At 41.8% G+C, this 27,461-nt stretch overlaps 1 protein-coding gene across 7 annotated transcripts in view; it reads right to left on the reverse strand.

Moving 5' to 3' along the window:
* ttll6 (tubulin tyrosine ligase-like family, member 6) overlaps positions 1–27,461 on the reverse strand; it is a 58,877-nt gene that overhangs the window by 9,943 nt on the left and 21,473 nt on the right. For 4 of the 7 annotated variants that reach the window (XM_060853578.1, XM_060853582.1, XM_060853580.1 and 1 more), the window contains 7 exons: positions 26,976–27,119; positions 24,144–24,229; positions 22,841–23,066; positions 21,457–21,638; positions 18,736–18,924; positions 13,698–13,875; positions 3,640–3,834 (listed from right to left, as the gene is read on the reverse strand). In XM_060853578.1, coding sequence (XP_060709561.1) covers positions 3,640–3,834; positions 13,698–13,875; positions 18,736–18,924; positions 21,457–21,638; positions 22,841–23,066; positions 24,144–24,229; positions 26,976–27,119 — 1,200 coding nt within the window. Of the gene's footprint in view, positions 1–3,639; positions 3,835–4,031; positions 4,121–8,340; positions 11,275–11,376; positions 11,525–11,799; positions 11,855–13,697; positions 13,876–18,735; positions 18,925–21,456; positions 21,639–22,840; positions 23,067–24,143; positions 24,230–26,975; positions 27,120–27,461 lie in introns of those variants that run through there. The other 3 variants (XR_009647240.1, XM_060853581.1, XM_060853579.1) reach the window with 3 other exon arrangements.

The raw sequence follows: 27,461 nt of genomic DNA on the forward strand, positions 1-27,461 counted from the left end.
ACTCCTCCAGAGAAGTGTAATAACTGGTCAGAAAAGGCTGATTAAAAAATGCCTATAAAACTCTTAGAAAGATCTTATGGCAAGGTGGTAGCACCTGTACCACTTGGCTAGGAGGCCCATGGTCAAGTTCCACTGTTTCAAGAGTGTGTTTTAACAGGTTGATTTAAAAAAATCTATACAAAGAGAAAACAGAGTTTTGTGGAGCAATGGTAACATGTCACATCATGCCTGAACAGTTGGCTTAAAAATCAGTCCGTACTTTGTAAAGTATCTTTTCTCGAGTGTTTGTCCTGAAAGACGTAGTCTACAGTAGCTGATCTCATTAAGCATGAGGAGGAGATATTGTGTTTCCTTCCAAGTGTGAAGCTGCTTAGGTGTATTGTTTTGTGTAAAAGTTAGTGGGTGGTTTTGTGCCATAGTGACTGTGTACCGAGAAGGCACAGAGGATCAGGCTTCAAGTCGCACTAGGTCTCGAGATAGGTTAAAAATAATGATTAATGGGTGAACAGGGTCTTGTGGTTTAGGGATTATGTTCCACCTCAAGATGGCAATGCCATGGAAGTGTCCAAACAGATAGTTAAAATTAATTAAAGAGGGGGAGCAGCTGTAACTTGGTGTGGGAGAGCTAATAGATTGCTATAGGGACAAAGGCTTTCTTCTGTGCTTTAGTTAATCTTAGTTTCTATGTGAAGATCCTGGTTTGAACGCATAGAATATACTTCCCACTTGTTACCCAACCTCTTTTGACTATTCTTTTGCTTCAAAGTTTGTGAGAAGATTTGTAGCTCGGGTGCTCATTGTTGTGGTTCTGTTCGCCGAGCTGGGAATTTGTGTTGCAGACGTTTCGTCCCCTGTCTAGGTGACATCCTCAGTGCTTGGGAGCCTCCTGTGAAGCGCTTCTGTGATCTTTCCTCCGGCATTTGTAGTGGTTTGTATCTGCCGCTTCCGGTTGTCAGTTCCAGCTGTCCGCTGCAGTGGCCGGTATATTGGGTCCAGGTCGATGTGCTTATTGATTAAATCTGTGGATGAGTGGATGTAAATCTAGGAATGGACAAGCCAAACAGAGAACAGAAGCGGCAGATACAAACCACTACAAATGCCGGAGGAAAGATCACAGAAGCGCTTCACAGGGGACTACCAAGCACTGAGGATGTCACCTAGACAGGAGACGAAACATCTGCAACACAAATTCCCAGCTCGGCGAACAGAACCTCAACATTCTTTTGCTTCCCCTTTTATCTGGCAGGTATATTAAGGTTACTGCTCTGTCACTCCTCTGATTGGAGTTTCACGACAGTCAGATTGCTAAAATATAGGAATCTTGTGTGATATTGTACAAAAAATTGTTTAAGAGGGACACTGGGTGGTGATGTGGGGCATGCATTTAAAAGTAACAAGATAAAAATCTGTTGTCCAACATAAAATGAGTCTTCATGCTGTTCACAGTTAGCACCAAAGATGAAGAACATGGGCACCTTCATCTTAGAACATAGAAAAGTACAGCACAGAACAGGTCCTGTGGCCCACGATGTTGTGCTGAGATTTAATCCTAATGTAAAATATAGTAACTTAACCTACGCACCTTTCAACTCACTGCTGTCCACATGCATGTCCAGCAGTCGCTTAAATGTCCCCATTTGTCTTGAAGGACAGCAGAAGCCCACAGCACAAAACTGCCCCCAATTTGTTGTACTGTACTGTGCTGTACTAAGTCATAAATAACGTTCAGAGAGGTCAGTGGCTCAATTTAAGATGTGACTGAACCACAATCAGTTGAGGAAGCTTTCTTCTGTATTTCAATAATGTCACATTTAATGGATGTAGGTTTGCTCGATGAGCTTTAAGGTTCATTTCCAGACATTTCGTCACCCTACTAGGTAACACCTTCAGTGGGCCTCAGGCAAAGCACTGCTGAAAATTCCTGCTTTCTATTTATATGTTTGGGTTTCTTTGGGTTGCTATAAATAGAAAGCAGGAATTAAATAGAAAGCAGGAATTTTCAGCGGTGCTTCACCTGGAGGCCCACAGAAGATGCTACCTAGTAGGGTGACGAAACGTCTGGAAATGAACCTTCCAGCTCAGCGAGCTAACCTACATGCAAAACCTTAACCTGAACTACAAATCTTCTCAGAACTCGATGCCACATTTAATGTAGGAGTGCTTGCTGCTGACATCAGTGTGCCTAGAATGATTATTATTCAATTTCCCTGCACTCATTCAAAATTTGCCCAAAATTCACGACAAATAAAATCTTTGCAGAAGAAACCTGCTAGGACATGCTTAGCAGTTTACAATTTTTCCAGAGATCACAAGCATATAACTTATACATAAACACAGAATGACTTTGTTCTCACTTCCATTCCTATGTAAAATAAATGAATGTTTAATTAAATCACGGGAAGGAATGTGTCAGAGGGTGGGGTTAGTAATGTTTGACATCCTCCTCTTTTCTCTTAAATAATTAATCTGGATGGTCAATGCCAAATTACATCGCTCACGTATAAGAGAGCTGTACAGAAGATAATGATCTGGAACCAGCACAAACTATTCTGGGCAGTGATGGAGCTCTAAGCTTCTGACCTGTGCAATATTTCTGATATTGCTCAGTAGTGGTTAACTGGATATCATTATTGCCTAATAATTCAAAGGCTGCAGATTCAAACCCCAGTCCATGACGGTGAACTCATAATTTAGACTGACAGTGGTTGCAGTGCTGGAGATGAGTAAGAAGCATTAAACTGAGGCACCTGCCTGCTTCCTTAGATAGGCATGAAAGTTTTCAGACCATGGTTTGAATCTGAACAACGGAGTTCTTCTTTAGACACTTATTCATTAACAAAAATAACATTTTTAAAAAATCACTTAAAATGTTAATTTATCTCATTGCTGTTTGTGGGAGCTTGTTGTACATAAATTTACTCCTGCAATTCCTAATTTACAATTACAAGAAACTTTAAAAGCACTTCAATAGTTTTAAAGATCTTCAGAATTTGAAAGACGCTATACAAATGCAAGTTGATCGATTCTTCCTTGCTGCAAATGTGTTGCTGGTCAAAGCACAGCAGGTTAGGCAGCATCTCAGGAATAGAGAATTCGACGTTTCGAGCATAAGCCCTTCATCAGGAATAAGAGAGAGAGCCAAGCAGGCTGAGATAAAAGGTAGGGAGGAGGGACTAGGGGGAGAAATCACATTGGGTGAGGGCAAGATCAGCTTGATCTCTGACTCACTCACAATTTAGGGAGGGGTCATTTTAATTCAACTTGTTATGCAGAAATCCCACAGAAGGTTTAAAACGCTACCCAATATCTATCTCCACTGGTTTTTGACAGGGAGCAGGTTAAACCGGGCGTGCGCCCAATTCATCGGGAATTAGGTTAAGACTGCATGCTTTGTTGTTTAGCTTCACAGGTAGAATGCAGACAGTCAGCACCCCTTATGTATATTTTTACAAACATCAAACAAGTCATTTTCAAACTTTGTGCTCCCAGTGGGCAGCTTCATCTGCTGGAAATGCAGTCCCACGCACCTCACCACGCGCCCCTGAATTTCCAATCCCAAATTCCTGGTGGGCAAGGCTCTCCCACAAGAGTGCAAAGTTGAAGGACAACCAGTTAACTCTTTCACACTGTGCAACTCACTTTATTCTGGCTAGGAGCACATGGAGGAGCAGTTTGAACACTGCAGTTAACACCTGGAGTGTTTTGCAATATGCGGTAAACTTGCTCGATAACACCCAGAGCTCGGAGGAGGTTCTCCCGCTGCAGTAGCCCACTGAGTCGCTGCAGCTCCTCCTCTTCAACTATATCCAACGGTTTCATGATGTCTATGGTATCCTGCAAAACGTGCAACAACAACAACAAAAGAAAACTATTAGAAAAGGCCAAATGGACAACAAAGTTCTGGAATTTATGTGGAGAGAAGTTTTTAATAACCGCCAGACTTACAGCTGTTAATGGGTGGTCAGACAGTGAATGGCATTCAGGTGCTAATTTCAGTCACTGACCTTGCCCTCTGGGGATTTAGGTTCAGCAGTGCAATCGGTTTCACTATCACAGAGAGGGAAAGCCAGCCCGCATCCTCATTTTTAATCAGCATTCATTAATTCCTGCCAGAAAGTTTCTGCATAGACATTAAGTGAAGACCAAGCTTGAAAAGGCCTTCAACACTCACGTTAAGAACAGCCAGAATGTATATCCGAAAAGGTCCACTAACAGTATGGAGCTGTACCCAACTTCAAAAAGCAAGCAACTACTAGAGAGAGGAGATTGAGCTCAAATCCTGCAACATTTACACACCTTTAGGACAACTAACATCTCAAGGTATGCTGAGTGGAAGTGTTGACTAAAACATGATCAAAGAGATAGCTTGAGGACTCATTTATAGGTAGGGGAGAAAGGAGCAAAAGTCATTTAGAAATATAGGAAGAAATTAATAGAGAGTCACCATTTAAAAATCAAAGGATGGCCAGTTAAGGGAGGTAGTATTATTTAGTATGAGCATGGAGGAATTTTTGAAAGGAGATAGAGAGATTTTGATTCCTTGTGTTAGGTTGATTGGCAAGCTAGCTTTACTGAATCCAGGATGGAAGCATGGTGATATGAGTTCTGGAAGAATTTGAGCCAAAGTTTTGACACTAAGTAGGGATGATCATCTCTTGCCTAAGAATGGACTACTTGAAGCAACTGTCTGAATGTAATTCCTTTGACATTCTTAGCTTCTGACTAAAGCAAATTTTATAGCATAGTTTTAAAGAGGATTGATCACAGATCGCGTGCTCATGTGAAGGATAAACATTACAGAAATTAGTTGAACAGATTGGATGATTACTGTGTTGTAATTGTAAGGCATTTCCAAAATCTCTGGTCGAATATCAACATCAATTGAAACTGTTGTTATCAAATAAAATGTGAAAATGTTTTACACTTATTTATTTCCCCAACGTTTTTCTTTTAATCATGCCAATACTAAACCATACAGCCCTCTAAAACATCTTATATAAAACAAAACAAAAATAAATTCAACCCAGCCAATTACCACTCAATCAGTCTACTCTCTCCATCATCAGTAAAGTGGTGGAACGGGTCATTAACAGGGCTATCAAGCAGCACCTGCTCAGCAACAACCTGCTCAGTGACGCCCAGTTTGGGTTTTTCCAGGGTAACTCATATCCTGACCTCATTACAGCCTTCGTTCTAACAATGACAAAAGAGCTGAATTCCAGAGGTGAGGTAAGAGTCACAGCCCTTGACATCAAGACCACGTTTGACCAGCATCAAGGAGTCCTGGCAAAACTGGAATCAATGGGTATCGGGGCAAACACTCTGCTGGTTACAACCATACCTGGCATAAAGTAAGATGGTTGTGGTTGTGGAGGGTCAGTCATCTCAGCTCCAGGACATCTCTGCAGGAGTCCCCCAGGGTAGTGTCCTAGCCCCAACAATCTTCAGCTGCGTTGTAAGGTCAGAAGTGGGGATGTTCACCAACGATTGCACAGTGTTCAGCACCACTCGCGACTCCTCAGATACTGAAGCAGACCATGCTCAAATGCAACAAGATCTGTACAATATCCAAGCTTGGGCTGACAAGTGGCAAGTAATATTCATGCCACACAAATGCCAGACAATAACAATCACCAATAAGAGACACTCTTACCACCGCCCCTTGATATTCAACAGTATTACCATCTCTGAATCACCCACTATTAACATCCTCGGGGTTACCATTGACCAGATACTCAACTGCACTCACCACATAAACACAGTGGCTACAAGAGCAAGTCAGAGACTAGGGATACTGCAGCGAGTAACTCATCCCTTGATATCCAAAGTCTATCCACCATCTCCAAGGCACAAGTCAGGAGTGTGATGGAGAACTCCCCACTTGCCTGGATGGGTGCAGCTCCAACAACACTCAAAAAGCTTGACACCATCCAGGACAAAGCGACCCACTTGATTGGCACCACATCTACAAACATTCAATTCCTCCACCACCAGTGCTCAGTAGCAGCAGTACTTACCATCTACAAGATGCATGACAGAAATTCACCAAAGACTCTTAGACAGCACCTTCCAAACCCACAATCACTTCCATTTAGAAGGACAAGGGCAGCAGATTCCTGAGAACACCACTGCCTGCAAGTTCCCCTCCAAGCCACTCACCTTCTGACTTGGAAATATACCGCATTCCTTCACAGTTGTTGGGTCAAAGTCCTGGAATTCCCTCTCTACCGGCATTGTGGGTCAACCCACAGCAAGTGGACTGCAGTGATTCAAGAAGGCAGCTCACCACCACCTTCTCATGGGCAAATAGGGATGGGCTATCAATGCTGGCCAGCTAGCGACATCCAAGTCCCACAAATGAATAACTTTTAAAAATGCATATATTCTTCAGGTATGAGATGGCTGACAGGATACTCTTTTACAGCAGGATCAATGCAAAACACTATCTCAACCAGGAATGAGAATAACTTTCTTCTCCCTAGTCTGGGACTACCAAAACTATCTCCATCTCCCTTATTGTCATGCAGCTGAGCTCAGCTAAGCCAGCTCAGACAAGGGGAAGAACAATCTCGCTCAGTATCAATTTGACATTCACTTTTGCTAACTGAGTAATGGAGTGGTCTAACTCTATTTAAAAAAAAAATCAATAGTGACAGGAAAATCATCACATTTAGAATTTTGTGTGATTAAAAGATACATTACTTCAGGAGCAAGTTGGTGCAGCAATTGGGAATATTCAAATAAATGCAGGATGAGTAAGTCTGATGCCTATTTGCATGCTCACCTTTTATTTGAATAATCTCTGTTTTGAAAGAGCAGTTGAACATTCAGAGGAAAATTCAAGAGAAGAAAAGAGAAAAGATCTTTCAACTCCTGGCACTGATACCTTAAATTTCCTTTCAGCATATGCTGTCATACTGAGGTTTCTCAATATTTGTGCACATCATTAATATTCCAATAACAAAGAGCAAAATACTGCAATCTGTCTGATTAAAACACTTCTCCAGGTAATTAGGGATGGGCAGCAAATGCAGACCTTGCTAACGATGCTCACATCTCCTGAATGAATAAAAGAAAATAGATACAGCCACCCATGTTAAAGTACTACATAACCTGTCACATAACAAAAATACAGTAGGTACATTTGCAATAACCCTGTTGGTGATTTTCTAAGAAGTGCCAAGAACATGACTATAATTTAATCTGCTGAATAATAACATTTTCTGCTCTCTGTGGGAGGAGCTGTCTTCCAGAAGTCTTTCTGTGACATTAAATCAGATCACAAAAATAAATTCTGAAACAATATTCAGCCAGAGTACCAAAGTATTGCAGTACCAGCCAGCATCTGGATTTCCTGATATTTTTTGTTACAAAGCATAATTAAAACAGAATTAGTAACTCATTGCATTATTTAACAATAACGTTTATTGACAAGTGCATAAAGCGTTGCAATTGAATTAATCAGATTCAAAAGACAGGTCCTGAAAAGTCAGCCGACAGAGGTGAATGGGATAGGCATTCATTGTCAACAACTGCTCTGTGACCTACAACAGAATTGAAGAATTATGATTTAACATCTTTCACTGGACATCTTCATTCCACTTGTTCCTTTTCAGTTTTCCAAACATTTTGTACTCGCCAAGGTGAGGGATACTAATAGATCACAGCACTTTCATTTTGAGCATATAATGGCTGCAACAAGAATCTCCAGCTCAGATTGAACAGTTACTTGCAGATGTGGGTACTGTCTATTCTGTTCGATTGCATCAGTACCTCACCTTTCCCATATCAGTGATTTTCCTTGCTTGAGATTCAACATTAGCTTTGCCTTGAGAATGCTCACTTCCTTTGATCTCAGATCCTAACAGCCAAAAGAGGGGATACAACTCCCTTTCACCTTAGCTGGATTTGAAACTCTGATCCTGTGGGGATACACCTAATGACCCTCCATTCCAATTTGTCCTATGAAAAATCTTAAGTATTTATCAAAGTTTTTACAAGTTGCCATCAATTTCACCTAACTAATTGAACTCTCCTATTCTGTCCAACTCGTATTTGGAAATTAAGGCAATTAGGTCAGACTTGTATGCACCCATTCGCTCATTGGTCATAGGCTAGAGAAGGATCAGCTGACAGAGAGCAAATTCCTTTGACACAGGATAGGATTGCTATATACAGGAGTCACCAAATGAGATTCATATGCCATTGTTCAGTAATGACATCCTAGTAACTCATGCCTATTAGTTCATAACAGTCAGTCATTCATTTAATTAGATTAGATTAGATTACTTACAGTGTGGAAACAGGCCCTTCGGCCCAACAAGTCCACACCGACCCGCTGAAGCACAACCCACCCATAACCCTACATTTACCCCTTACCTAACACTACGGGCAATTTAGCATAGCCAATTCACCTGACCCGCACATCTTTGGACTGTGGGGGGAAACCGGAGCACCCGGAGGAAACCCACACAGACACGGGGAGAATGTGCAAACTCCACACAGTCAGTCAGTCGCCTGAGGCGGGAATTGAACCCGGGTCTCAGGCGCTGTGAGGCAGCAGTGCTAACCACTGTGCCGCCCACAAACTCTGATTTGTTCTGTTTGAATCTTTTGGACACCTTTAGGAGTCACTTTGGCAGTGGATAATTTCCAGAATACAGCAACAGGAGACAATGGCACCATCAACCGGAGATACATGCACATGAGTGAGAACATGAATGGAAGCTTTGTCTGGGGAGTTTGAGTCTCCACTGTGTGCAAATAGGAGGTACATACAGTGGAGGATGATCCATGTTTTGTCTAAGAATACATACAAGTGTACACCTAGCCATCCAACCTCAAGTCTCTGTCGGATTAGCTGCTTTCAGTTACAGCTGTGATTGAACAATTACAATTGACACAAGCACCACAGGGAAGAATTTTTAAAAGATAGCTAGGGTTCCCACTCCTTATCGGTAACTAGTGTGAGGTGCTGGAACATGAATAGGGGTAATTTTCGTGCAACAAGTAAACATCTCCCCATTATACAGCCACTGCAAAAATGTGACAAGATTGCCGGTGGGAGCAAGTTAACAACACTCCCTCATCAACCCTCACTTTTAATGATACCCACAACAACCAAATATCAACAATGCAATCAAATGCATGAGACCAGCAGCATGTCCTAGGGCTGTACAGTCAGAAATATAGCTGTCAGAGGAGGTAAAGCAATAGTAGGAAGACAAACTTGCATTTATGTAGCACCTTTCAACTGGCCCAGAACTTCCGAAGCACTTTATAGGCAATCATACACTTTTGGAGTATTGTCATGGTTATAGTGTAGGAAATGTAGCAGCCAATGTGTGCACAGTAAACTTCCACAAACAGCAATTTAATAAAACCCATTAGATTGTTTTTTAGTCAAGGACTAAGAATAGCTCTCCTGCTCTTCTTCAAAACACAGCCAGGGATTAACTGTGTTCAGCTGGAGTAGTTGGGGCCTGTCGAGTATCTCACCTGAAGGATAACACTGCCGACACTGGATACTCCTGCACTGGAAAGTCAACCTGCATTTGTGGTGAAGTCTCTGTCTTGAGGACCTGAACCCACAATTTTCTGACTCAGAGGCAAAAGTGCTACCCACTCAGCCACAGCAATAGTGCATGGCTTGACTGGGGTGTGTGTGGTGAAAGCAAAGGGAGTCCAACACAACATCTCAGCCAGAAATGCATGGGTTGGCACTTCCAATAACATGCTCACCCCTTCCTCTGAACAGTTAATCAAGATTACTCTCAGCATTAACTGTCTTTGTTACTTCTTTCAGCAGTCATTTAATAATTTTATGAAATGACATTCCCTTACAGGTTGACTCAATGACATACAGACCCAGAAACTATGAAATGCACAGAATTTAATTCCAGAGACCATAACTGCCTTCCGGTCATTCATCATTAATTGTCAACCAATGTATCTTCTTTATTAGGATGCTTCCTAACTGTGCAACTCTGAATGAAATGAATGTTGCAGTTGGAAGGCTGTAGGTTCCTCTTGTTCATGCAGGTAGCCCCTTGAGATGCTGGTGCCTGGTGACTTCTAGGAGAAAGTGAGGACTGCTTAGCAACGCATTTTTAAGCCTGGTGACCTCTGGGTAGTTCAGCCCATGATGTCCCAGGTGAGACTGCTGCACCATGTGGTGGCCTGGGCAGTCTGTCGCATTGAATGCTCTGTAATCATGAAAGGTTGACAGCATAGCAAAGGAGCCTGTGTGCTGGCATCCTGAGAGAAAGCAACACATACTGCATCCAATGTGCTAAACTGTACCTGGGGTGGGCATTGGCAATGCATTCATCAGTCTCACTGATCTGCAGGGGAGCAGAATGCAGGCGGTCAGTGACTCCTTTAAAGTTGCTGCCCATTTGACCCACCAACCCTTCCAGGCAAATATCTGTCTCTCTTTCTCAGAGATGGAGCCTAATGACTGCATAACAGCTTCTATTTATAATGCATTCTTTTATAGGATGGGCGTTATCAGCAATGTCAGCACTGGTTGTCCACCCCTAATTGCCTTTAACTGAGTGGTTTGCTAAGTGACTGTAAAGGGCAGTTAAGAATCAACTGTTGTGGGTCTGGAGTCACATGTAAGCCAGACTGAGTAAGAACAACATATTTCCTTCCCTAAAGGATATTGGTGAACCAGACATTGTTAACCATGAAACAGACAGTAGTTGTTAATTCCAGAATTACTAATCAAATTTAAATTCCACCAGCTGTCTCTCCAGATCCCACCTTAGCTCCAGAGCGTGGCGATGCTCACTCTCTTGTGAAGGCCTAGTTGTATGTCCCTGAGGTAGCCAGTGAGAACTGATGGTGGTGATGCCATGTGAAATGACAGACAGGAAGCAGACTTCTCTATAACTCAGTGATTGTGCTGAAGCAACTTTAGCAGACCTGCCAATACCTGCTATAACTGCCTATGTCAGGTATGTCAGGGATACAGGGTTATTTTCTTGTCTGGATCCTTGACAGTCTGTCATACTCAGTAGTGCTGGGCATGGACATCACCTCCAGTGAGCTGAATTGGTTCTCTGCTGCTGTGCCACCAGTATCTGTTGCTGATGCTCACTTTAGCCAGATCTTTCACCAGAAGCAGACCCTTTTGGTTGACTCTCTAACTCAATGCAGAGTACTAATGTCTGAGTTGGTGCCTGGGAGCAATGGAACCTGGGACGCTGCATCCAGTATCAAACTTGCTCCTCCAAGGAACATTTTGCAAGTTCCAATGCTGGGAAGATTCTAGAGGGAAAGGAAAAGCAACAAAAGTTAAGGTGGCATTGAAGGCTGGTCTTAATGGGTGACAGTAATAACAATGTTGCTGTTGTGAAGGATGTTAATTACTTGATGAGATGAATGAAGGGACACAAGTAATTTGTAGATATTTTGCTGAGATAGGCAATCACTGCTGTCTTCCCTGATGTTCTTGTATTTTGATCAGACCCACTGTTCAGCTCAAGTGAGACCCACAGTGTTGGGTCTTTCTTTTGTTCTGCAGAGAGAGAGAGAGAGAGAATGACTGTCAGTGAGCAGTTGTTGGAAAGCCAAGTGGAAATATTTAGAGTTTGTATGAGTGCTAGGGTGTGAGAAGAGAATCATGGGCAGTTTAAAAAGAGCAAAGGAAGAGATGAGTACATTGGAAAGAGAAAGAGAACTGCTGCAGTTTGCTCATGTGAGTTAACTGAAGAATGTGACAGAGGGAAGGGAGACTGATGCAGAAAGGGTGGTTTCTCAAAAGAGCTGGAGAGAATGAAGAGTGATACTCACCCCAGGTGCCCTTTGTGTTGGCTTTCTGTATGACATTACCATCAATCCTTATTACCTTTACAAAGAAGTATAATAAGTTACTTTTGTAAGTTTTCTGCCTTTGATCAAAGTTTGACCATGTGGAAAATTGATACATTTTGTAGCACTCTGAATGGAATCTATGAAATGAGGTAATAAAGCAGTGCCACTTAGAAGCTGCGTGTATAAGATTTATGCATTAAAGATTCTTAGACACAAAGGAGTCCTTCAGTAGATTGTAAGTATGTCGCATTGTTTGCTTTCACTAACCTCAAATACAGTAGCGCAATCATCCCAAAGTAGATCCAGATAAGATAAATGAGGTACATTTCTTTTCCTGAAGGATATTATTCAACTGCATAATTTTTAACATTATTCTAATAACTAAATGGCCACCATTATCATGGAATCACAGACTATTTACAGCATTGAAAGATGCCCCTTAGTCCACCATGTTTGCATTGCAATAAAAAAAGACCCTGCCCCCCCCCCCCCCCCATTTATCTCTGCACCCTTGGGCTACCCCCTCATTCCTGCTGAAGAGCCCATGCTTGAAATGTTGTCCCTCCTGCTCCTTGGATGCTGCCTGACCGGTTGCGCTTTTCCAGCACCACACTTTTCGATTCTGATCTCCAGCATGTGCAGTCCTCATTTTCTCCATAAATCATCTAGCCTGATCACACTATTCAGCTTTTGGTCCATATCCCTCCAAGTTACAGCACTTGTAATATACATCCAGATACCTTTTAAATGAATCTAGGGTTACTGCGTCTTTGAACCTTTTAGGCAATGAGTTCCAAACCCCTACCGCTTTCAAGGTGAAAAAATCTCACCTTATCTCTAGACTTCCGACCATTCACTTTAAAATCAATGCCCATAGTCACCGACTGTTCTTCTACAAGTAAATAGGCCCTTCTTATCCACTCAAATAGACATTCTCAATTTTCTTTATCTCAATCAAAACTCCCCTCAGGCAGCTCTGTTCCAAGGAGAACAACCCCAGTCTATCAAATCTTTCCTCATGGTTGTATGATTCCTGGTAACATCCTCGTAAGTCTCTTCTACACCCCTTCTGATATAATTACACACTTTTTGCAATGAGGTGACCAGAACAGCCCACAGTACTCAAATTGTGGCCTGACAATGATTTCCACACTTGCAGCTAACCATCCTGCTTTTATAATCTATACATCAGGTAATAACACAATTATTCCTTCCTAATCATCTTATTAATCACCTTGCTCTACACCTCTCAGTGTCCTCCCAATAATAGCTGTCTTCTTTTGCCCAATTTGACCTCCCCAAATGCATCACCTCACACTTGAATTCCATTTGATATTTGTATGCCACCCAACTAATCCATTGTCATCTTCCTGCAATTAAGAACAATCTTCTTCACTGCCTGCCAGAAGACCATTTTTTGTATCATCAGCAAGCTTCATTATCATGCCCCCAGCATTTACATCCAAATTGTTAATACAGACCACAAGAGGCCAGGGGTACTAGTACTGCACCCTGTGGAACCCTAGCAGAAACAGTAACTGAAAAACTGAAAGGAGGAATTTCAGCAGGAAAAATTGTTTCCCCAATATTGTTACCAAAGCATTTTTGGTTTATCATCATGTCAGTCATTTAAACTGCAAAAATAATTAGATTTAGCACATGGATCACAAATTCCTCTATATGCTGATTTCTACAAATTAGTTAACAGAATTCAATGGTTAATTAACTTAACACAGAGAGGAATGTCTATCCTTTTCAGTGTCCATGTATAGGGCATCAGGAATCTACCCTGGTTATTTAAAATGCTCTCAAGTATGGTTCCTGTAGCAGGTGGACAGTTGAGCGAAATATGCAGTAGTAGGAACTGACAACAGTACCTCTTTCTTTAATTTCCTGTAGGTTGAGTCCCCACGGATCTTCCTGGAGAGTACATCAAGCATTTGCGGCTCGCCTCCTGACTCTCCTTGCAGGCTGGTGTCCTTTCCTTCTTTCTTCTTCCCCTTTGCCAATTGTTCCTTTGGTTCATTTTTCAGCCGGATCTCCTCCAATTGCTGCCTGATCACAAAGTATCCAATAATTGGTCAATCAACAAGACCTGACACAAATGTGTACATGGGCAGCTCTTACACATTACACTTTTCAATTACCCAATGTAGTGAAAGGTGTATAATTTGGCATATTAATATCACTTTTATATATTAATTCCAAGACAGTGTTATACGGATGTTGGCTATTTTTGTGGAAAATTTTCTTTTAAAAAAGATACAAGGGCAAAGATTGTTCCAGAACAATGACCTAATCCAGTAGGTGACAGAGAGAGCGTGTGACTGGTATGTTAATGGAAAGATGTTTATACAATGGTATTTATGATAGAGTAAATATATAAGGCTGAATTTATAGTTCAGAAAAATTGAAGATGAGCAGATTTGTTTTAAATTCAGTATGAAGCAGGATTTTCAGTTCATTTCTAAGACACTAATGTTGAGTTTTGAAGCAAGTTTACAGTTTCTCTTCCAGAAGAAGTTCAGAAAACAACGCAGTTCAGTGGAAAGGGTTAAGTGTGAAACTTCCAAGCCGGATGAATTTGGTTAGAAATCTGAAGATTATTGGAATTGAGAATTTTTACTTCAGAGATTTGTGAAGATTTCACATCAGTATATTTGGACAGGACTCAAACTGTCCCCATATTCCACAGGAAAGAACCTGGAAGTCAGTTAAGTAAAACCCAAATTGTTGAGATAAGGGATGTAATTTCTCTGGACTTGAGTTCTCTGTATCAGATAGTGTTAGGAAACAGATTGAAACATTGCTTTGCTGTGTGTTTTACTATTATTCTAATTTTCTAATTTTATATATTTAGATAGCTCTGTTCATTGTTATTATTTCTTCTTGTGTACAATAAACATTGGTTCTGCGACTTTGAGAAGATCTGTAGCTCAGGATGAGGTTCAGGTTGTAAGTTTGCTGACTGTGCTGAAAGGTTGGTTTTCAGACATTACATCACTATGCTAGGTACCGTCATCAATGAGCCTCCGGTGAAGCACTGGTGGTCTGTCCCATTTTCTACTTTTGCATCTTGGTCTGTTAAGGTGTGTGATATTATTTCTGTTTTTCTTTCCTCCAAGGTTGATAAATGGGGTTCAAATCGATGGGTTTATTGATGGAGCTCCAGTTTGAATGCCAGGCCTCTAGGAATTCCCATTAGTGTCTCTGTTTAGCCTGCCCCAGGATGGATGTGTTGTCCCAGTTGAAGTGGTGTCCTTCTTCGTCTGTATGTAAGGATACTAGTGATAGTGGGTCATGTCTTTTAGTGGCTAGTTGGTGTTCGTGCCTCCTGGAGACTAGCTTTCTACCTGTCTATCTGATGTAATGTTTGTTACAGTCTTTGCACAGTATTTTGTAAATGACATTAGTTTTGCTGGATGTTAGTACAGGGTCCTTTAGGTTCCTCAGTACGTGTTTGCAGTGTAGGTAGGTTTGTGAGCTACCATGACGCCAAAGGGTCGGAGTAGTCGGTTGCCATTTGATGTATGGTAGTGTGGCAGAGTTTCTGGGCATGTTATGTCTTTTGCTTGGGTTTGTTATTTAAGAATTGGTGGACTTTATTTATCGGGTACCCAGTGTTCTTGAATATGTGGTATAAGTATTTTTCTTCTGCCGCTTGTAGTTCCTCGGTGTTGCAGTGTGTTGTGACCTGTTTAAATAATGTCAATGCAGCTCTGTTTGTGGGTGTCGGGATGCTTGTTTCTGTAGTTAACTATCTGATCACTGTGTTGCTTTTCTATAGACGCTGGTCTGCAGTTTTCCATTACCTGTTCATACCACTGTGACATCTAGGAAAGTGAGTCTGTTATTCTCCTCCTGTTTTGTGAAATTTATGTCAGTAAGGATGTTCTTGATGATGCTGTAGGTTTCCTCTAATTTGTTCCATTTTGCGATGACCAAGGTGTCAGCTACCAACTGGACCCAAAGTTTGGGTTGGATCATGGAGAGGGCTGTTGGTTCAAGTCTCTGCATTACTGCTTCTGCTAAGCAGCCTGACATTGGTGATCCCATGGGTGTTCCATTGATTTGTTTGTAGGTTTTGTCACTGAAGGTGAAATGGGGAGTGAAGACACATGTCTACTAGCTTTAGGATGTTGAAGTTGGTGCTCTCTATTTGTATCCTTGGTTCGTCTAGTAGTGTGGAGAAAGTGAGGACTGCAGATGCTGGAGATCAGAGCTGAAAGTGTGTTGCTGGAAAAGCGCAGCAGGTCAGGCAGCATCCAAGGAACAGGAGATTCGACGTTTCGAGCGTCGAATCTCCTGTTCCTTGGATGCTGCCTGACCTGCTGCGCTTTTCCAGCAACACATTTTCAGCTCTCGTCTAGTAGTGTGGTCAGTGTTTGTTTGATCAGGCTGATGTTAATTGATGTGAATAGGGCTGTTACATCAAAGGAGACCATTATTTTATCCTCTTTTATTTTGGTGTCTTTGATAATATTCAGGAATTGTTGCTTGGAGTGGATGGAGTGGCATGAGTCTTCTACCAGGTATTTCAGTTTTCGGTGGAGTTCTTTTCTAATCTGTATGTTGGTGTGCTAGTGAGTGAGCGTATGGGTCTGAGGGGGTCTCTGGTTTGAGTACCTTAGTTAATCTGTGGAAACGAGGTGTGTCGTTTCATTTTTTGGAGATCTGTCTTGTTAATTGCAACCCTGAAAGACAATAGACTCATGGAAGAAACCCAGCAGACTGACAGTTGCACCAACACTAAACAGGAAGAAGGAAGTAACATCCTCAACTCTAAGCCCGAGAAGGACTTAGAAAAGACAGAAACATGGTAATCCTACCTGCAGACAAAAAGTGCATTACCATCATCCTAAAGAGAACACAGGACATTGAAAGGGTGAACTCACTGCACACACATACTGACACTTACAACAGGTGGCAATGGACCAGACTCCACAGCTAGAAAACCGTATCACAGCATCATTGAAGAAGCTTCATAAATCATGCCAAATTAACAAAACAGATCTCCAAAATATGAAACAGATCCACGATCCAACCCAAACTTTGGGTCCGGTGGGTGGATGACACCTTTGTCATCACAAAATGGACCAAATTAGAGGCAACCTACAACATCAATAACATCCTTACTGACATAAATTTCACAAAAGAGATGGGGAACAACAACAGACTCCCCTTCTTCGATGTCACACAGACAAACAGGTAATGGAGAACTGCAGACTAGCATCTACAGGAAGCAACACACAGTGGCCAGATATTTAACTACAGAAGCAATCATCCCAATGCCCATAAATGGAGCTGCATTAGGACATTAAATAAATGGGCCAAAACACACTGCAGCACCCAGGAACTATGAGCAGCAGAAGAAAAATACTTATACAGTGTATTCAAGAACACTGGGTATCCGACAAACACAGTCCACCAATTCTTAAAAAACACACCAAACAAGTGGACACAACATGCCCAGAAACTCTAGCTACCTTACCATACATCAAAGACATCTCGGAAAATGACAACTAGACTACTCCGACCCCTTGGCATCATGGTAGCTCACAAAACTTACCAACACACTGAAACAGGTACTGATGAACCTGAAGGACCCTATACCAACAAACAGCAAAACTAATGTCATTTTACAAAATACCCTGCAAAGACTGTAAGAAACACTACATTGGACAGAAGGGCAGAAAACTAGCCACCAGGATACACTAGCCACCAAAAGACATGACCCAATATCACCAGTTTCCTTACATACAGGCGAGGAAGGAGACCACTTTGAGTTGAACAACAGATCCACCCTAGGACAGGCTAAACAGAGACACGCACGGGAATGCCTAGAGGCTTGGCATTCAAACCAGAACTCTATCAATAAACACATGATTTGGACCCCATTTACCAACCTTGAAGTAGAACAACCGGAATTAATATCGCCCACCTTAACAGACCAAGACAGATAAACAGAAAGCAGGGTAGAACACCAGCGCTTCACTGGAGGCTCCCTGATGATGTTACCTAGCATGGTGATGAAATGTCTGAAACCAAACCTTTTAGCACAGTGAGCAAACTTACAACCTAAACATTGGCTCTGTTCAAGAAAACCTGCAGCATTATGATTGGCTTGGAGATCAACTATCATGGTAACTAATGAAACAAATAAAAAAATGATCTAGCTAGGTTTCATTCTAGGATTCAACCTGTCCAGGAGCATCACCAACTGATATCCTCTACCTATGAAGGCCTTTCCAGTTAATTACAACTAGTATAATTCAAGGTGAGAAGTGACCTCCATGTTTGTGGATTATGAGCTGAGAAAAATACAGCTCCTGACTGCTTCTTCATGATAGTGTCAGCATGGACATTCTGCAACGACAGCCTGTGCTCAATGACATTACTTTCACAAACAGAAAGCTTGCTGATACATACACATGGATGGAAAATTCTACAGACATGATCTCAGCAAGAAAGTGATGTCAGTGGAACCAGACATCACACCATCAGAAAATTGAAACTACACAAAGCAGACTGTCAAGCAGTCTCACCAAGCATTTTCCTCTAGAACTAATAATATACTTCACTTTTGTATAACTGTCTAGGTATGATGAGGGAATTGAGCTACTTCCGTGTGTTATGTTATAAAACAATGCTATAGGGGTTTTGCTAAGCAGGGCTGTTCAGTGGTAAAGGAACCGGATGTTACTGTCCATTATTCATTGAAGGTCCACAGTCAATGCTGTGTGAATACTGTAAAAGCTAGTATACAGTGTTAGCGTGGGTTGACAGGACAATTAAATAGGAGACAGGAAATACTATCAGTGTCTACCATGACTATTAATCATGCATATTAATGACAATCAAGAGGCCCCTCCAAGGTCATAAAAAACCCTTTAACTGGTTGCCCATAATCCATACCTGGCACATTCTTCCCTTGCTCTGGAAGCGATTGTTTCTTGAAAGAGTGATCCACTTTGTTTAAAGAAATTGTCGTATTTTTCAGAGTTGGATTTTGGGTAAATCCGCTGGAATCCTCCCAGATGTTCCTTTTCATATTTTTCTGCCTGCTGAAGCCAGGCTAACTGGTGGTTTTCATATTGCTCCCGTCTGTGGAAGTAACAGACTTAAAATCAAGACAGGGTTAATCAGCTATTTTAGCATCATCACTTAAATTACCAATAATCACTTGACTTAAATAATGCTGACCAAAAAGAAAAAGAGATATATTGGGGATGTTTTTCCATCTTGTAGTCATCAGGACAGAATCACAAGACTGCCAAATCTGAAAGGGAACAGTAATTTATTCTGCATGAGAAGAGTGCTTATTAATGGCAAGTCGGAAGAAGTTCTACATGTGAATAAAGGTAGCTTCAAGTATAGGTAAACGGATAATGTTGAACTAGCTGTCAGTGTAGCTTTTAGCACAAATTGGGATTGTTTAACAAGTATTGCCTTAATTATGGAATCACATCTAATGTTGGACACAGCTCTCTGAGTTTTGCAACTAGATGTTGGTTGAGTCAATAAGCTGCCTATTGTGAACAGCTAAAGGGATGTGCTATTTGATACAATCCACCAGTTGTTAGGATATAAAACTCACTGTCACACCAACATGGGTGACTTTTCACTGGGCTCAAAAGTGGCATCACAAATTGTTCAGCTCTATAGTGTTTCCAGAAGATAGTCGGCCATTCCCTTCTCAACAACAACAATAGCAGCCTGGTCAAAAAGTTAGATTTTAATACTATTTGCAAGACGGAAAGGTCGAGACTTTCAGTGGAGAATTCCAGGGCTTCGAACCCAGGCATGATCACCAAAGATGGGACGAACCCACCAACTCGCACACCTACCTGGACGACACCTCCTCCCACCCCACCTTCCGTAAAAATGCTATCCCTTACTCCCAATTCCTCTGCCTCTTCCACATTTGATCCCAGGAAGACCAATTCCACCACAGAACATCCCAGATGGTCTCCTTCTTCAAGGACCACAACTTCCCCTCCCATGTGGTCGACAATGTCCTCCAGCACATCTCCTCCACTTCCCACACCTCTGCCCTTGAACACCACCCCCCCAATCACAAGGACAGAACCCCCCCCCGGTCCTCATCTTCCACCCCCATCAACCTCTGCATACGACACATCATCCTCCACCATTTCCGCCACCTAAAAACGGGCCCCCCCCCCCCACCTCTATCTGCAGAGACCATTCCTTCCACGACTCCCTTGTTAGGTCCATGCCCCCCATCAACCCACCCTCCACTCCCAGCACCTTCGCCAGCCACCTAAAGTCGTGCAAAACCTGCACCCACACCTTCCCTCTCAGCTCCATCCAAGGCCCCAAAGAATCCTTCCACATCAGACAGAGATTTACCTGTACTTCCACACATGTCATCTATTGTGTCCATTGCTCTCGATATGCTCTCCTTTATATTGGGGAGACTTGCAGAACGTTTCAGAGAACATCTCTGGGACACATGCACTAAACAACCCCACTGCCTCGAGGCCAAACACTTTAACTCACCTCCCACTCCGCCAAGAATATGCAAGTCCTGGGCCTCCTCCATTGCCAAACCCTAACCATCTGATGCCTGGAGAAAGGATGCTTCATCTTCTGCCTTGGGAGCCTCAAACCACACAGGGTCATTATGGATTTGACCAGTTTCCTCATTTCCCTCCGAGCACCTTATCCCAGATCCAACTCTGCACCGCCTTCTTGAATTGTCCTATTTGTCCATTTTCCTTCTCATTGTCACAAAGCTGGTTCCTTCCTAAAAGCTGTTCCTTTTCTCATGGATACTGTGTCCTTGATTTTTTTCCAGAGTTGTCGTAAACGGGCCGGGCTCTGATTAGACTAGTCTGGTACAGGAGATGTAAAGGATTTTGAGAGGCCTTTTGTTTACATGTAAACAGATGAGACTGAAGACCAAAGTGGTCACGTTTTAGAAGTGACCTGTATAATGGAAGGGGAATGGTCAACTCTCTAGCTGAGCAGTTTAGTCCAGAACTAGTTGGGAGTTCAACAGTGAGTTGTGTGGAAACAGGCTCCTTCTCTCCTTCTGTCCTTCTAACTTCAACCTGTAAGCATTTGTTCCCTTTGTACTGTATTTTAAAGGGGTTTCGCTTAGTGGGACAGTTGTGTATATTCGGAACCGCATAGTTAAATCTAGTTTGGATGGACTGAGTTCTGTAGAGGTTCTTTATTCTGTTCTTTGTGTTTCATTGCGTAATTTTGTGAATAAATTTTTGTCTGTTTTAAACCTGGTAGTCAACTTCATGAACTTACTCCAGGTAATTTTCACTGTACACTTACTGAAACAAATTGCAAAGCTGCCTGCTTAAGAATGTTTTGAGTGGTTTGGCCTAGTCCATAACACCACCTATCCGATCTATCACCATTACCCCCACCTTCCTCTACCTATCACATTCCCAGGTACCTTCCCTCAGCCCCACTCCCTCCCCATTTATCTCTCGGCCCCCTTGGGCCACCCCCTCATTCTTGAGGAAGAGCTCATGCTCGAAACGTTGACTCTCCTGTTCCTTGGATGCTGCCTGACTAGATGCGCATTTCCAGCACCACACCTTTCGACAAAGGAAGTCCAGAATTGTAAAATGTACCATGGGGCATCACTATGTCTACCTTAATTCGCGAGTTGTCTGGCGGTTCCACAAGCGCTCCTGCACTCTGCGTCTCTCCTCTTCTGCTGCCTTTTGCTTGTCACTTGCTCCAAGATTTATCAGACAAATAGTATCATACAGCAAGTTGTCTTTCACCTCTCGGTCTAGCTTGGAATCTGTAGTGAAACTGGGGGAATGGTTCACCTGGAACAAAAATGTAGGATGTGACACAATCTGTTTGTTATTCAAATATTTTCAAAAATTACAAAACCATATGTAGATTCTAATATTTATTGGTTAAGGGAACTTTATCTTGCATTATGGGGAAATTGACCGCCTGGTGTGACAAGCAGCTAAATAAACAAAACTTGATTTAATTTATTGCATGATAAATATCATTGATCTGATGGAAAGCAATGAATGAAGAACTGCACTTGGCTCCAATGCCTCTAACATTACCAACTAAATTAATTATAGTTCTTGCACCTGATAAAATAGAGGGACTCTTTGATGTGAATGAAAGCCAGAAGCTGAATTACACCTCAGCAGCAGATCAGAGGCTTGGCAGTCTATGGGGAAGAGCTTACCCCAGACCTCTTCAAAACACCGCTATAATTTACAAGGCTAGAAGGCTCGGGAGTGGGAGGGAATACTTGTCAGTGGTCTTGGTGGGTATAGCTGCAACAACAGTTAAGAGGCTCCACACCATTCAGGACAGAGTAATTTTGATGTTTTGAACATTTCACAAGGTTCAATAGCTTTCTCAGTCTCCCCCATTGTGGCTGCAGCGTACATGGCCTAAAGGATGCACAGTAGCAAACTGCCTAGGTTATTTTGATAATATCACCCAGTTATCATTGTAGAACAGTTCAGACACTCTCTCTGTCTTAATCTCAAATCTAGGTATCCCTTAACTGTCAGCTTTGTCCAGCGAGCAGGTAGTATCATCACAGAATCAAAGGGTTGTGGATTTCTCACCCTAGATACTTCAGCATATAATCCAGGTAGTTCTTGCAGGGCAGTATTAAAAGATGCTGCACTGTCAGAGGTGCTTGCCTTCAAATACAACATTTCGCTGAGGTTCCACAAGGTAGTTTTAGTGAATGCTAATAGATCTCTGTCACACATTGAAGTAGTCCAGAGAGTAGCCCCAACATCCTCAAAGTAAATTAACTAGTGACTCATGTCATTTGTTTTTTGCATGCCCCATACAAATCACCTGTGTTTTTTGACACTCACAACAATAGCATACTTCAGAAATAATTAACTGCTCATGAACTACTTTGGAATATCTAATGAATGTGATTAAATGCTTTATAAAGGCAAGTTCTTTCTTCCATTATCATTCCCTGAGCTCTCTATTTAGCTTTCTGATATCAAAGCACCTTGTTCAAAGTTTCACCCACCTCCAAGAGCCACGGCTTCAAATTGCGATCCATTAGGATATCAAATCCTAATATCTCAAAGCAAGCACTTCCAAAGAGGCGACTGGAGAAACAAGTCCGATAGTTATGCTTTAGGATTGGATAGGCTGAAACTAGAGTCTTAATGATGACATCTTCAATGTCTGCCCAAACCTTTGTTATGTCATGTCCACGCTGCTCCAACCATTTGTTGAATGAGGACAGTTTTCTGCATGAAACAAAACACAGGATAAATGGACCAACACAAAGATATATAGATACTTTATTAGTTTAATTAATACATCAGACATAATGTTTCTGAGCTATTGCCCAGGCAAGAATCCGGTGTTGTATGTTAGCGAATGTTCAATTTTAACTTCTATCCTGATACAATGGACTAAATCGACACTGCAACATCTGCATCTATTGAATATTTTCAAGATTTTACATTGAACAATGAGCAAGGCCATGAGAAAGCCAGCTGAAAATGGTGGGGCTTCAGTCACTGGCACCTTTGAAATGGGAACACTGTCTGACTAGCACAACTGGCTTTGGTTACTGGAAATGCTGGCTGAAAATAATGACTATGGCACCAGATGTATGATAAAAGTAGAGCTCCTTTCAGATTGCAAAGGCTTTCAATTTAAGTATCAAGGGTTCTTATAAACTAGCCAGCTGTGCAATGACGCTTGGACCAATACATTTCAATCCGGTGAATGACATCAGTTATGGAGACAGATGAGAGAAACAACAGCTGTCCATCATAGAGTGGAGATGGCTAAAGGGAGAATTGATAAGAGGTTTTCAAAATCATTCCGGTCTTTGACAGCGTAAATGAGGAGCAAATAATTCCAGTGGCATGAGAATCATAAACTAGTTCACAGCCTTCAGGAAATTGGCAAAAGAACCAGAAGTGGCATGAAGAATACCTTTTTTTGTAACACAGCAAGTTGTTATGAAATGGAATGCACTGCCTGAAAGAGTAGTGGATTGAAAGGTCATTCACTGGATCAAATGTGTGGATTCAAAAAGGAAATAGATGAAAAATTTTAAAAATATTGTAGGATTATGGGGAAAGAGTATAGGAGTGGGGTTAATTGGGTACCTCTTTTGAAGAGGCAGCACAGATATGTTAGGTCGAATGCCCTCCTTCTGTGTTGCATAATTCTCAGAGTGGTCAAACAATACCTTAACCCATCATCATCAGGACAACATTGCTAGGACCTTTATGAAATATTTGCTGCATAATGTGACAAAAGATTGTAGGTTTACTGCTAGATTTTTCCTTCCAACTTGTTAAATGTACCTTTTGCTGCTCCCGTCCCCATCTCTGACAAAGTTCTTGCTGTGCTTGTTGATGGCATAGTTTGTCAAGTGCATGCAGATGTCATCCTGTCATTAACAAATAAAATACTTCAATGGTTTGGGACAGGGGTGATGTAAACTCCACCACAGTTTCGCCTCGCCTTGCTACTCCTCTCCCCCCATCGTGTAGCTTTCTCCAGGACTATAACTCTCCAAGACTTCCTTACTCCCCAATTATGATCCTTTGCAAATCCCTGCTTTTCATCCATTTACCATTAGTGGCCTTTCAGTTGCCTGGGTCCTAAGTTCTGGAATTCCCTTACCCAAACTCTCTGCCTCTCTCCTGCTTTAAAGGTTCTTCATTAAAAAAAATTACCCATTTCTCAAAGTTTTTGAATACCTGTTACAATAACCTATAGGTTGTATGTTAGATTTTGACTGATAATGCTCCCATGAAGCAACTTAGGACATTTCATTATATCAAAGGGACTATATAACTGCAAGTTGTTTTTTTTAATGTTTTCAAGGCCAGCATTTGCTGCACATCCTTAAGAGACCTTGAACTGAATGGCTTGCTGAGCCATTTCAGAGGGCAGTTAAAAGTCAACCACATCACACGTAGGCTAAACTCTAAGGATAGCAGATTTCCTTTCCAAAAAGACGAAAATGAATCAGATAGGTTTTTACAACAGTCAATGACCGTTGTCATGGCTATCATCTGAGACTAGCTTTATATTTCAGATTTATTAATTGCATTTAAATTTCACTGGCTGCCATGGTGGAATTTGAACCTATATCCCCAGAGCATTAGCCTGGGCCTCTATTTTCTCGGTTGATGGAATTATGACAATGCCACCATCTTCCCAGTTAATTCAGGGACGCATGCCTTAAAGGCAGCTATTGTACAGAGATAACATCAGTCTTAATACAACAATGATTCAGATCTGAGCTGCATTAGCTCATGAAGGCTTACCGGTTATCCACAGAAACTTAACAGTTTTAACATAAATCACTACCCTACCAACATCAAGCCTAAAGATTTCATGTCATGAGGGCAGGATATATTACTCACTCTGCAGAGACATGGAATTAAAATTGAATATGTTACTAAAAAAACTGCAGTAATTTGCATTAGACACCCTCAGTGGGTATATGCATTGTTACATGTGATCCTCAGCCAAACAAAATGTAAGGTATCAAGTCTGACTGCTGATTGGTTTCGAGTTAGATGATCTCAGATGGAAAAACAATTTTATTGGCCTCAATACCCTTGGACTGAGGAGAGAAATAATTCAGGCAAGACTTCCTGCTGCAACTGGTTACATAATTATTGGGTGCAGATGAAGAACAAATCCTAACTAATCAAGGGTTTGCCCTGTGGGCCGTACCTGCATAGAATTAGAGGCCACATGCAACATTTGAAACTTAGTTTCCATTAATCCTCATGGGATGTCAACAGTTTAAGCGAATGAGTAAATAAAATAGCAGATGGGGTGTAATATGGTAAAGTGTGAGGTTTTCCACTTGGGCAGGAATAATAGAAAAGACAAGAAAGCGGAGTTAAGATCACAGTTAGATCAATCATGATGGTAATTAACTGGTAGAGCAAACTCAGAGCCAAATGGCCTACTCTTGCTCCTACGTCTAATGTTCTTATGTCTCAATTTGCTGATATTAACCGATTTTGGTGTCTTGCTGTGGGATTAATTCACCAATGTGGCAATAATGCTAAGAACAGGCCTTTGTCATTCCAAATTTATTATTCCATGTGGTCCATAGCTTAGTTCTGGCATTTTAGCCATTACTGACAAATGAAGGATGATCACTGAGTGAGGAAGTGAGAGGGTGGCTGGCATTTGTGGGACATTACCCAACAAGAGTCAGCAGCTTTAAAATAGGTTGGGAGCAAAGGGATAAGAGAAAAATAAAAGAACCGGCTTCTATGTTCCCCTAGTAAGAAGTGAAGTCTTCAGATGCTGGAGATCAGAGCTGAAAACGTGCTGACCTGCTGCGCTTTAACCAGTAACACATTTTCAGTTCTATGTTCCCCTACCATGATGACAGCCATGTCTCAGTGATATCATTGGAGTCAGAAGATTGTGACTTTGAGCCTCAGTCCAGTGAGAGGAGCACAGAATCCAGTGTAGCACTGAAGGAATGTTGCATATTCTGATGTGCCATCTTTCAGGGAAGACTGTTGCCCTCCCGGATGGGTAAAGAAGATTCCATGTGACTATTTTAAAGCAAAGCAGCAATCTCCTGGGCTAATTACTATTTCCTCGACCAACATTAAAAACCAAACACTGCGTTCTGCATTGCAGAGTTTTCGGTTGGAGCTTATTGTGCATTTCTAAACTGCCAAGTGGCTACCCTTCAAAAGACATTTAACTGACCGCAAAGCACTTTGGTATATTGTCAAGTTATGAAAGGTGCAAGTCCATTTTTCTTCAAAACAAAAAAATAAACAACTGCAGATGCTGGAAATCTGAAAAAAAAACAGAACTTGCTGGAAAATCTCAGCAGGTCTGGCAGCATCTGTTAAAGGAAGCCAGAGTTAACCTTTTGGGTCCAGTGACCCTTCCGAAGAAAACAACTGAAGCACTGAAGAAGGGTCAGTGGACTCAAAACATTGACTGCTTTCCCATCACAGATGCTGCCAGACCTGCTGCATTTCTCTAGTAACTTCTGTTTTTGTTTCTAATCTTTCTCACAACTATGTTAGTTTACCGTGAAAAAGGGTCTGTTGCACATCCAGAAGCTGCAGATGACAGAAATGATTTCAGTGTGCTCAGAAATAACAATAATCTCATGATAACACAGGAAGGAACATTACCAAGTTATTGTTTGAAGGTTCATTGTACTTGCTGGTTGCAAACCTTGCCAGTCCCTCTTTGTAAATATAGATTCGAAAGGGATCACAGGATGTAACCAAGACGTAGATACGGAGGTCAAATTTGAAGCCATCTATGAGGAAAGGCTGTAAAACAACATTAAAGTTACATTAGGCAAGCTACACGATACTTGTCATACATCAAACACCATCTTCATGCCATCTTGCAGAGGTACAGAGCAATCCAAATTAAGCTGCTCAGAAAAGACAGTCTGATAGCAAGGATTAGTCTGTGCAAGTCTAGTGGCCGTGCTCTAAAAGGGGGATGAGGGAGAAGGCAAGGGGATAGACAACCAACAAAAATGGCTGCGAGTATGAGGTACCTAGAAGGACAGGATAAAATTTTGAATAGAGTCAGCTGGCTGGGGAGAAGGGGCACAAAGGTTTCAGCATATTCAGAACAGGCAGAATCACTGAAGATATAGGACA

The sequence above is a fragment of the Hemiscyllium ocellatum genome, chromosome 42 (assembly GCF_020745735.1).
Source record: "Hemiscyllium ocellatum isolate sHemOce1 chromosome 42, sHemOce1.pat.X.cur, whole genome shotgun sequence".
NCBI classification, from domain to species: Eukaryota; Metazoa; Chordata; class Chondrichthyes; order Orectolobiformes; family Hemiscylliidae; genus Hemiscyllium; species Hemiscyllium ocellatum.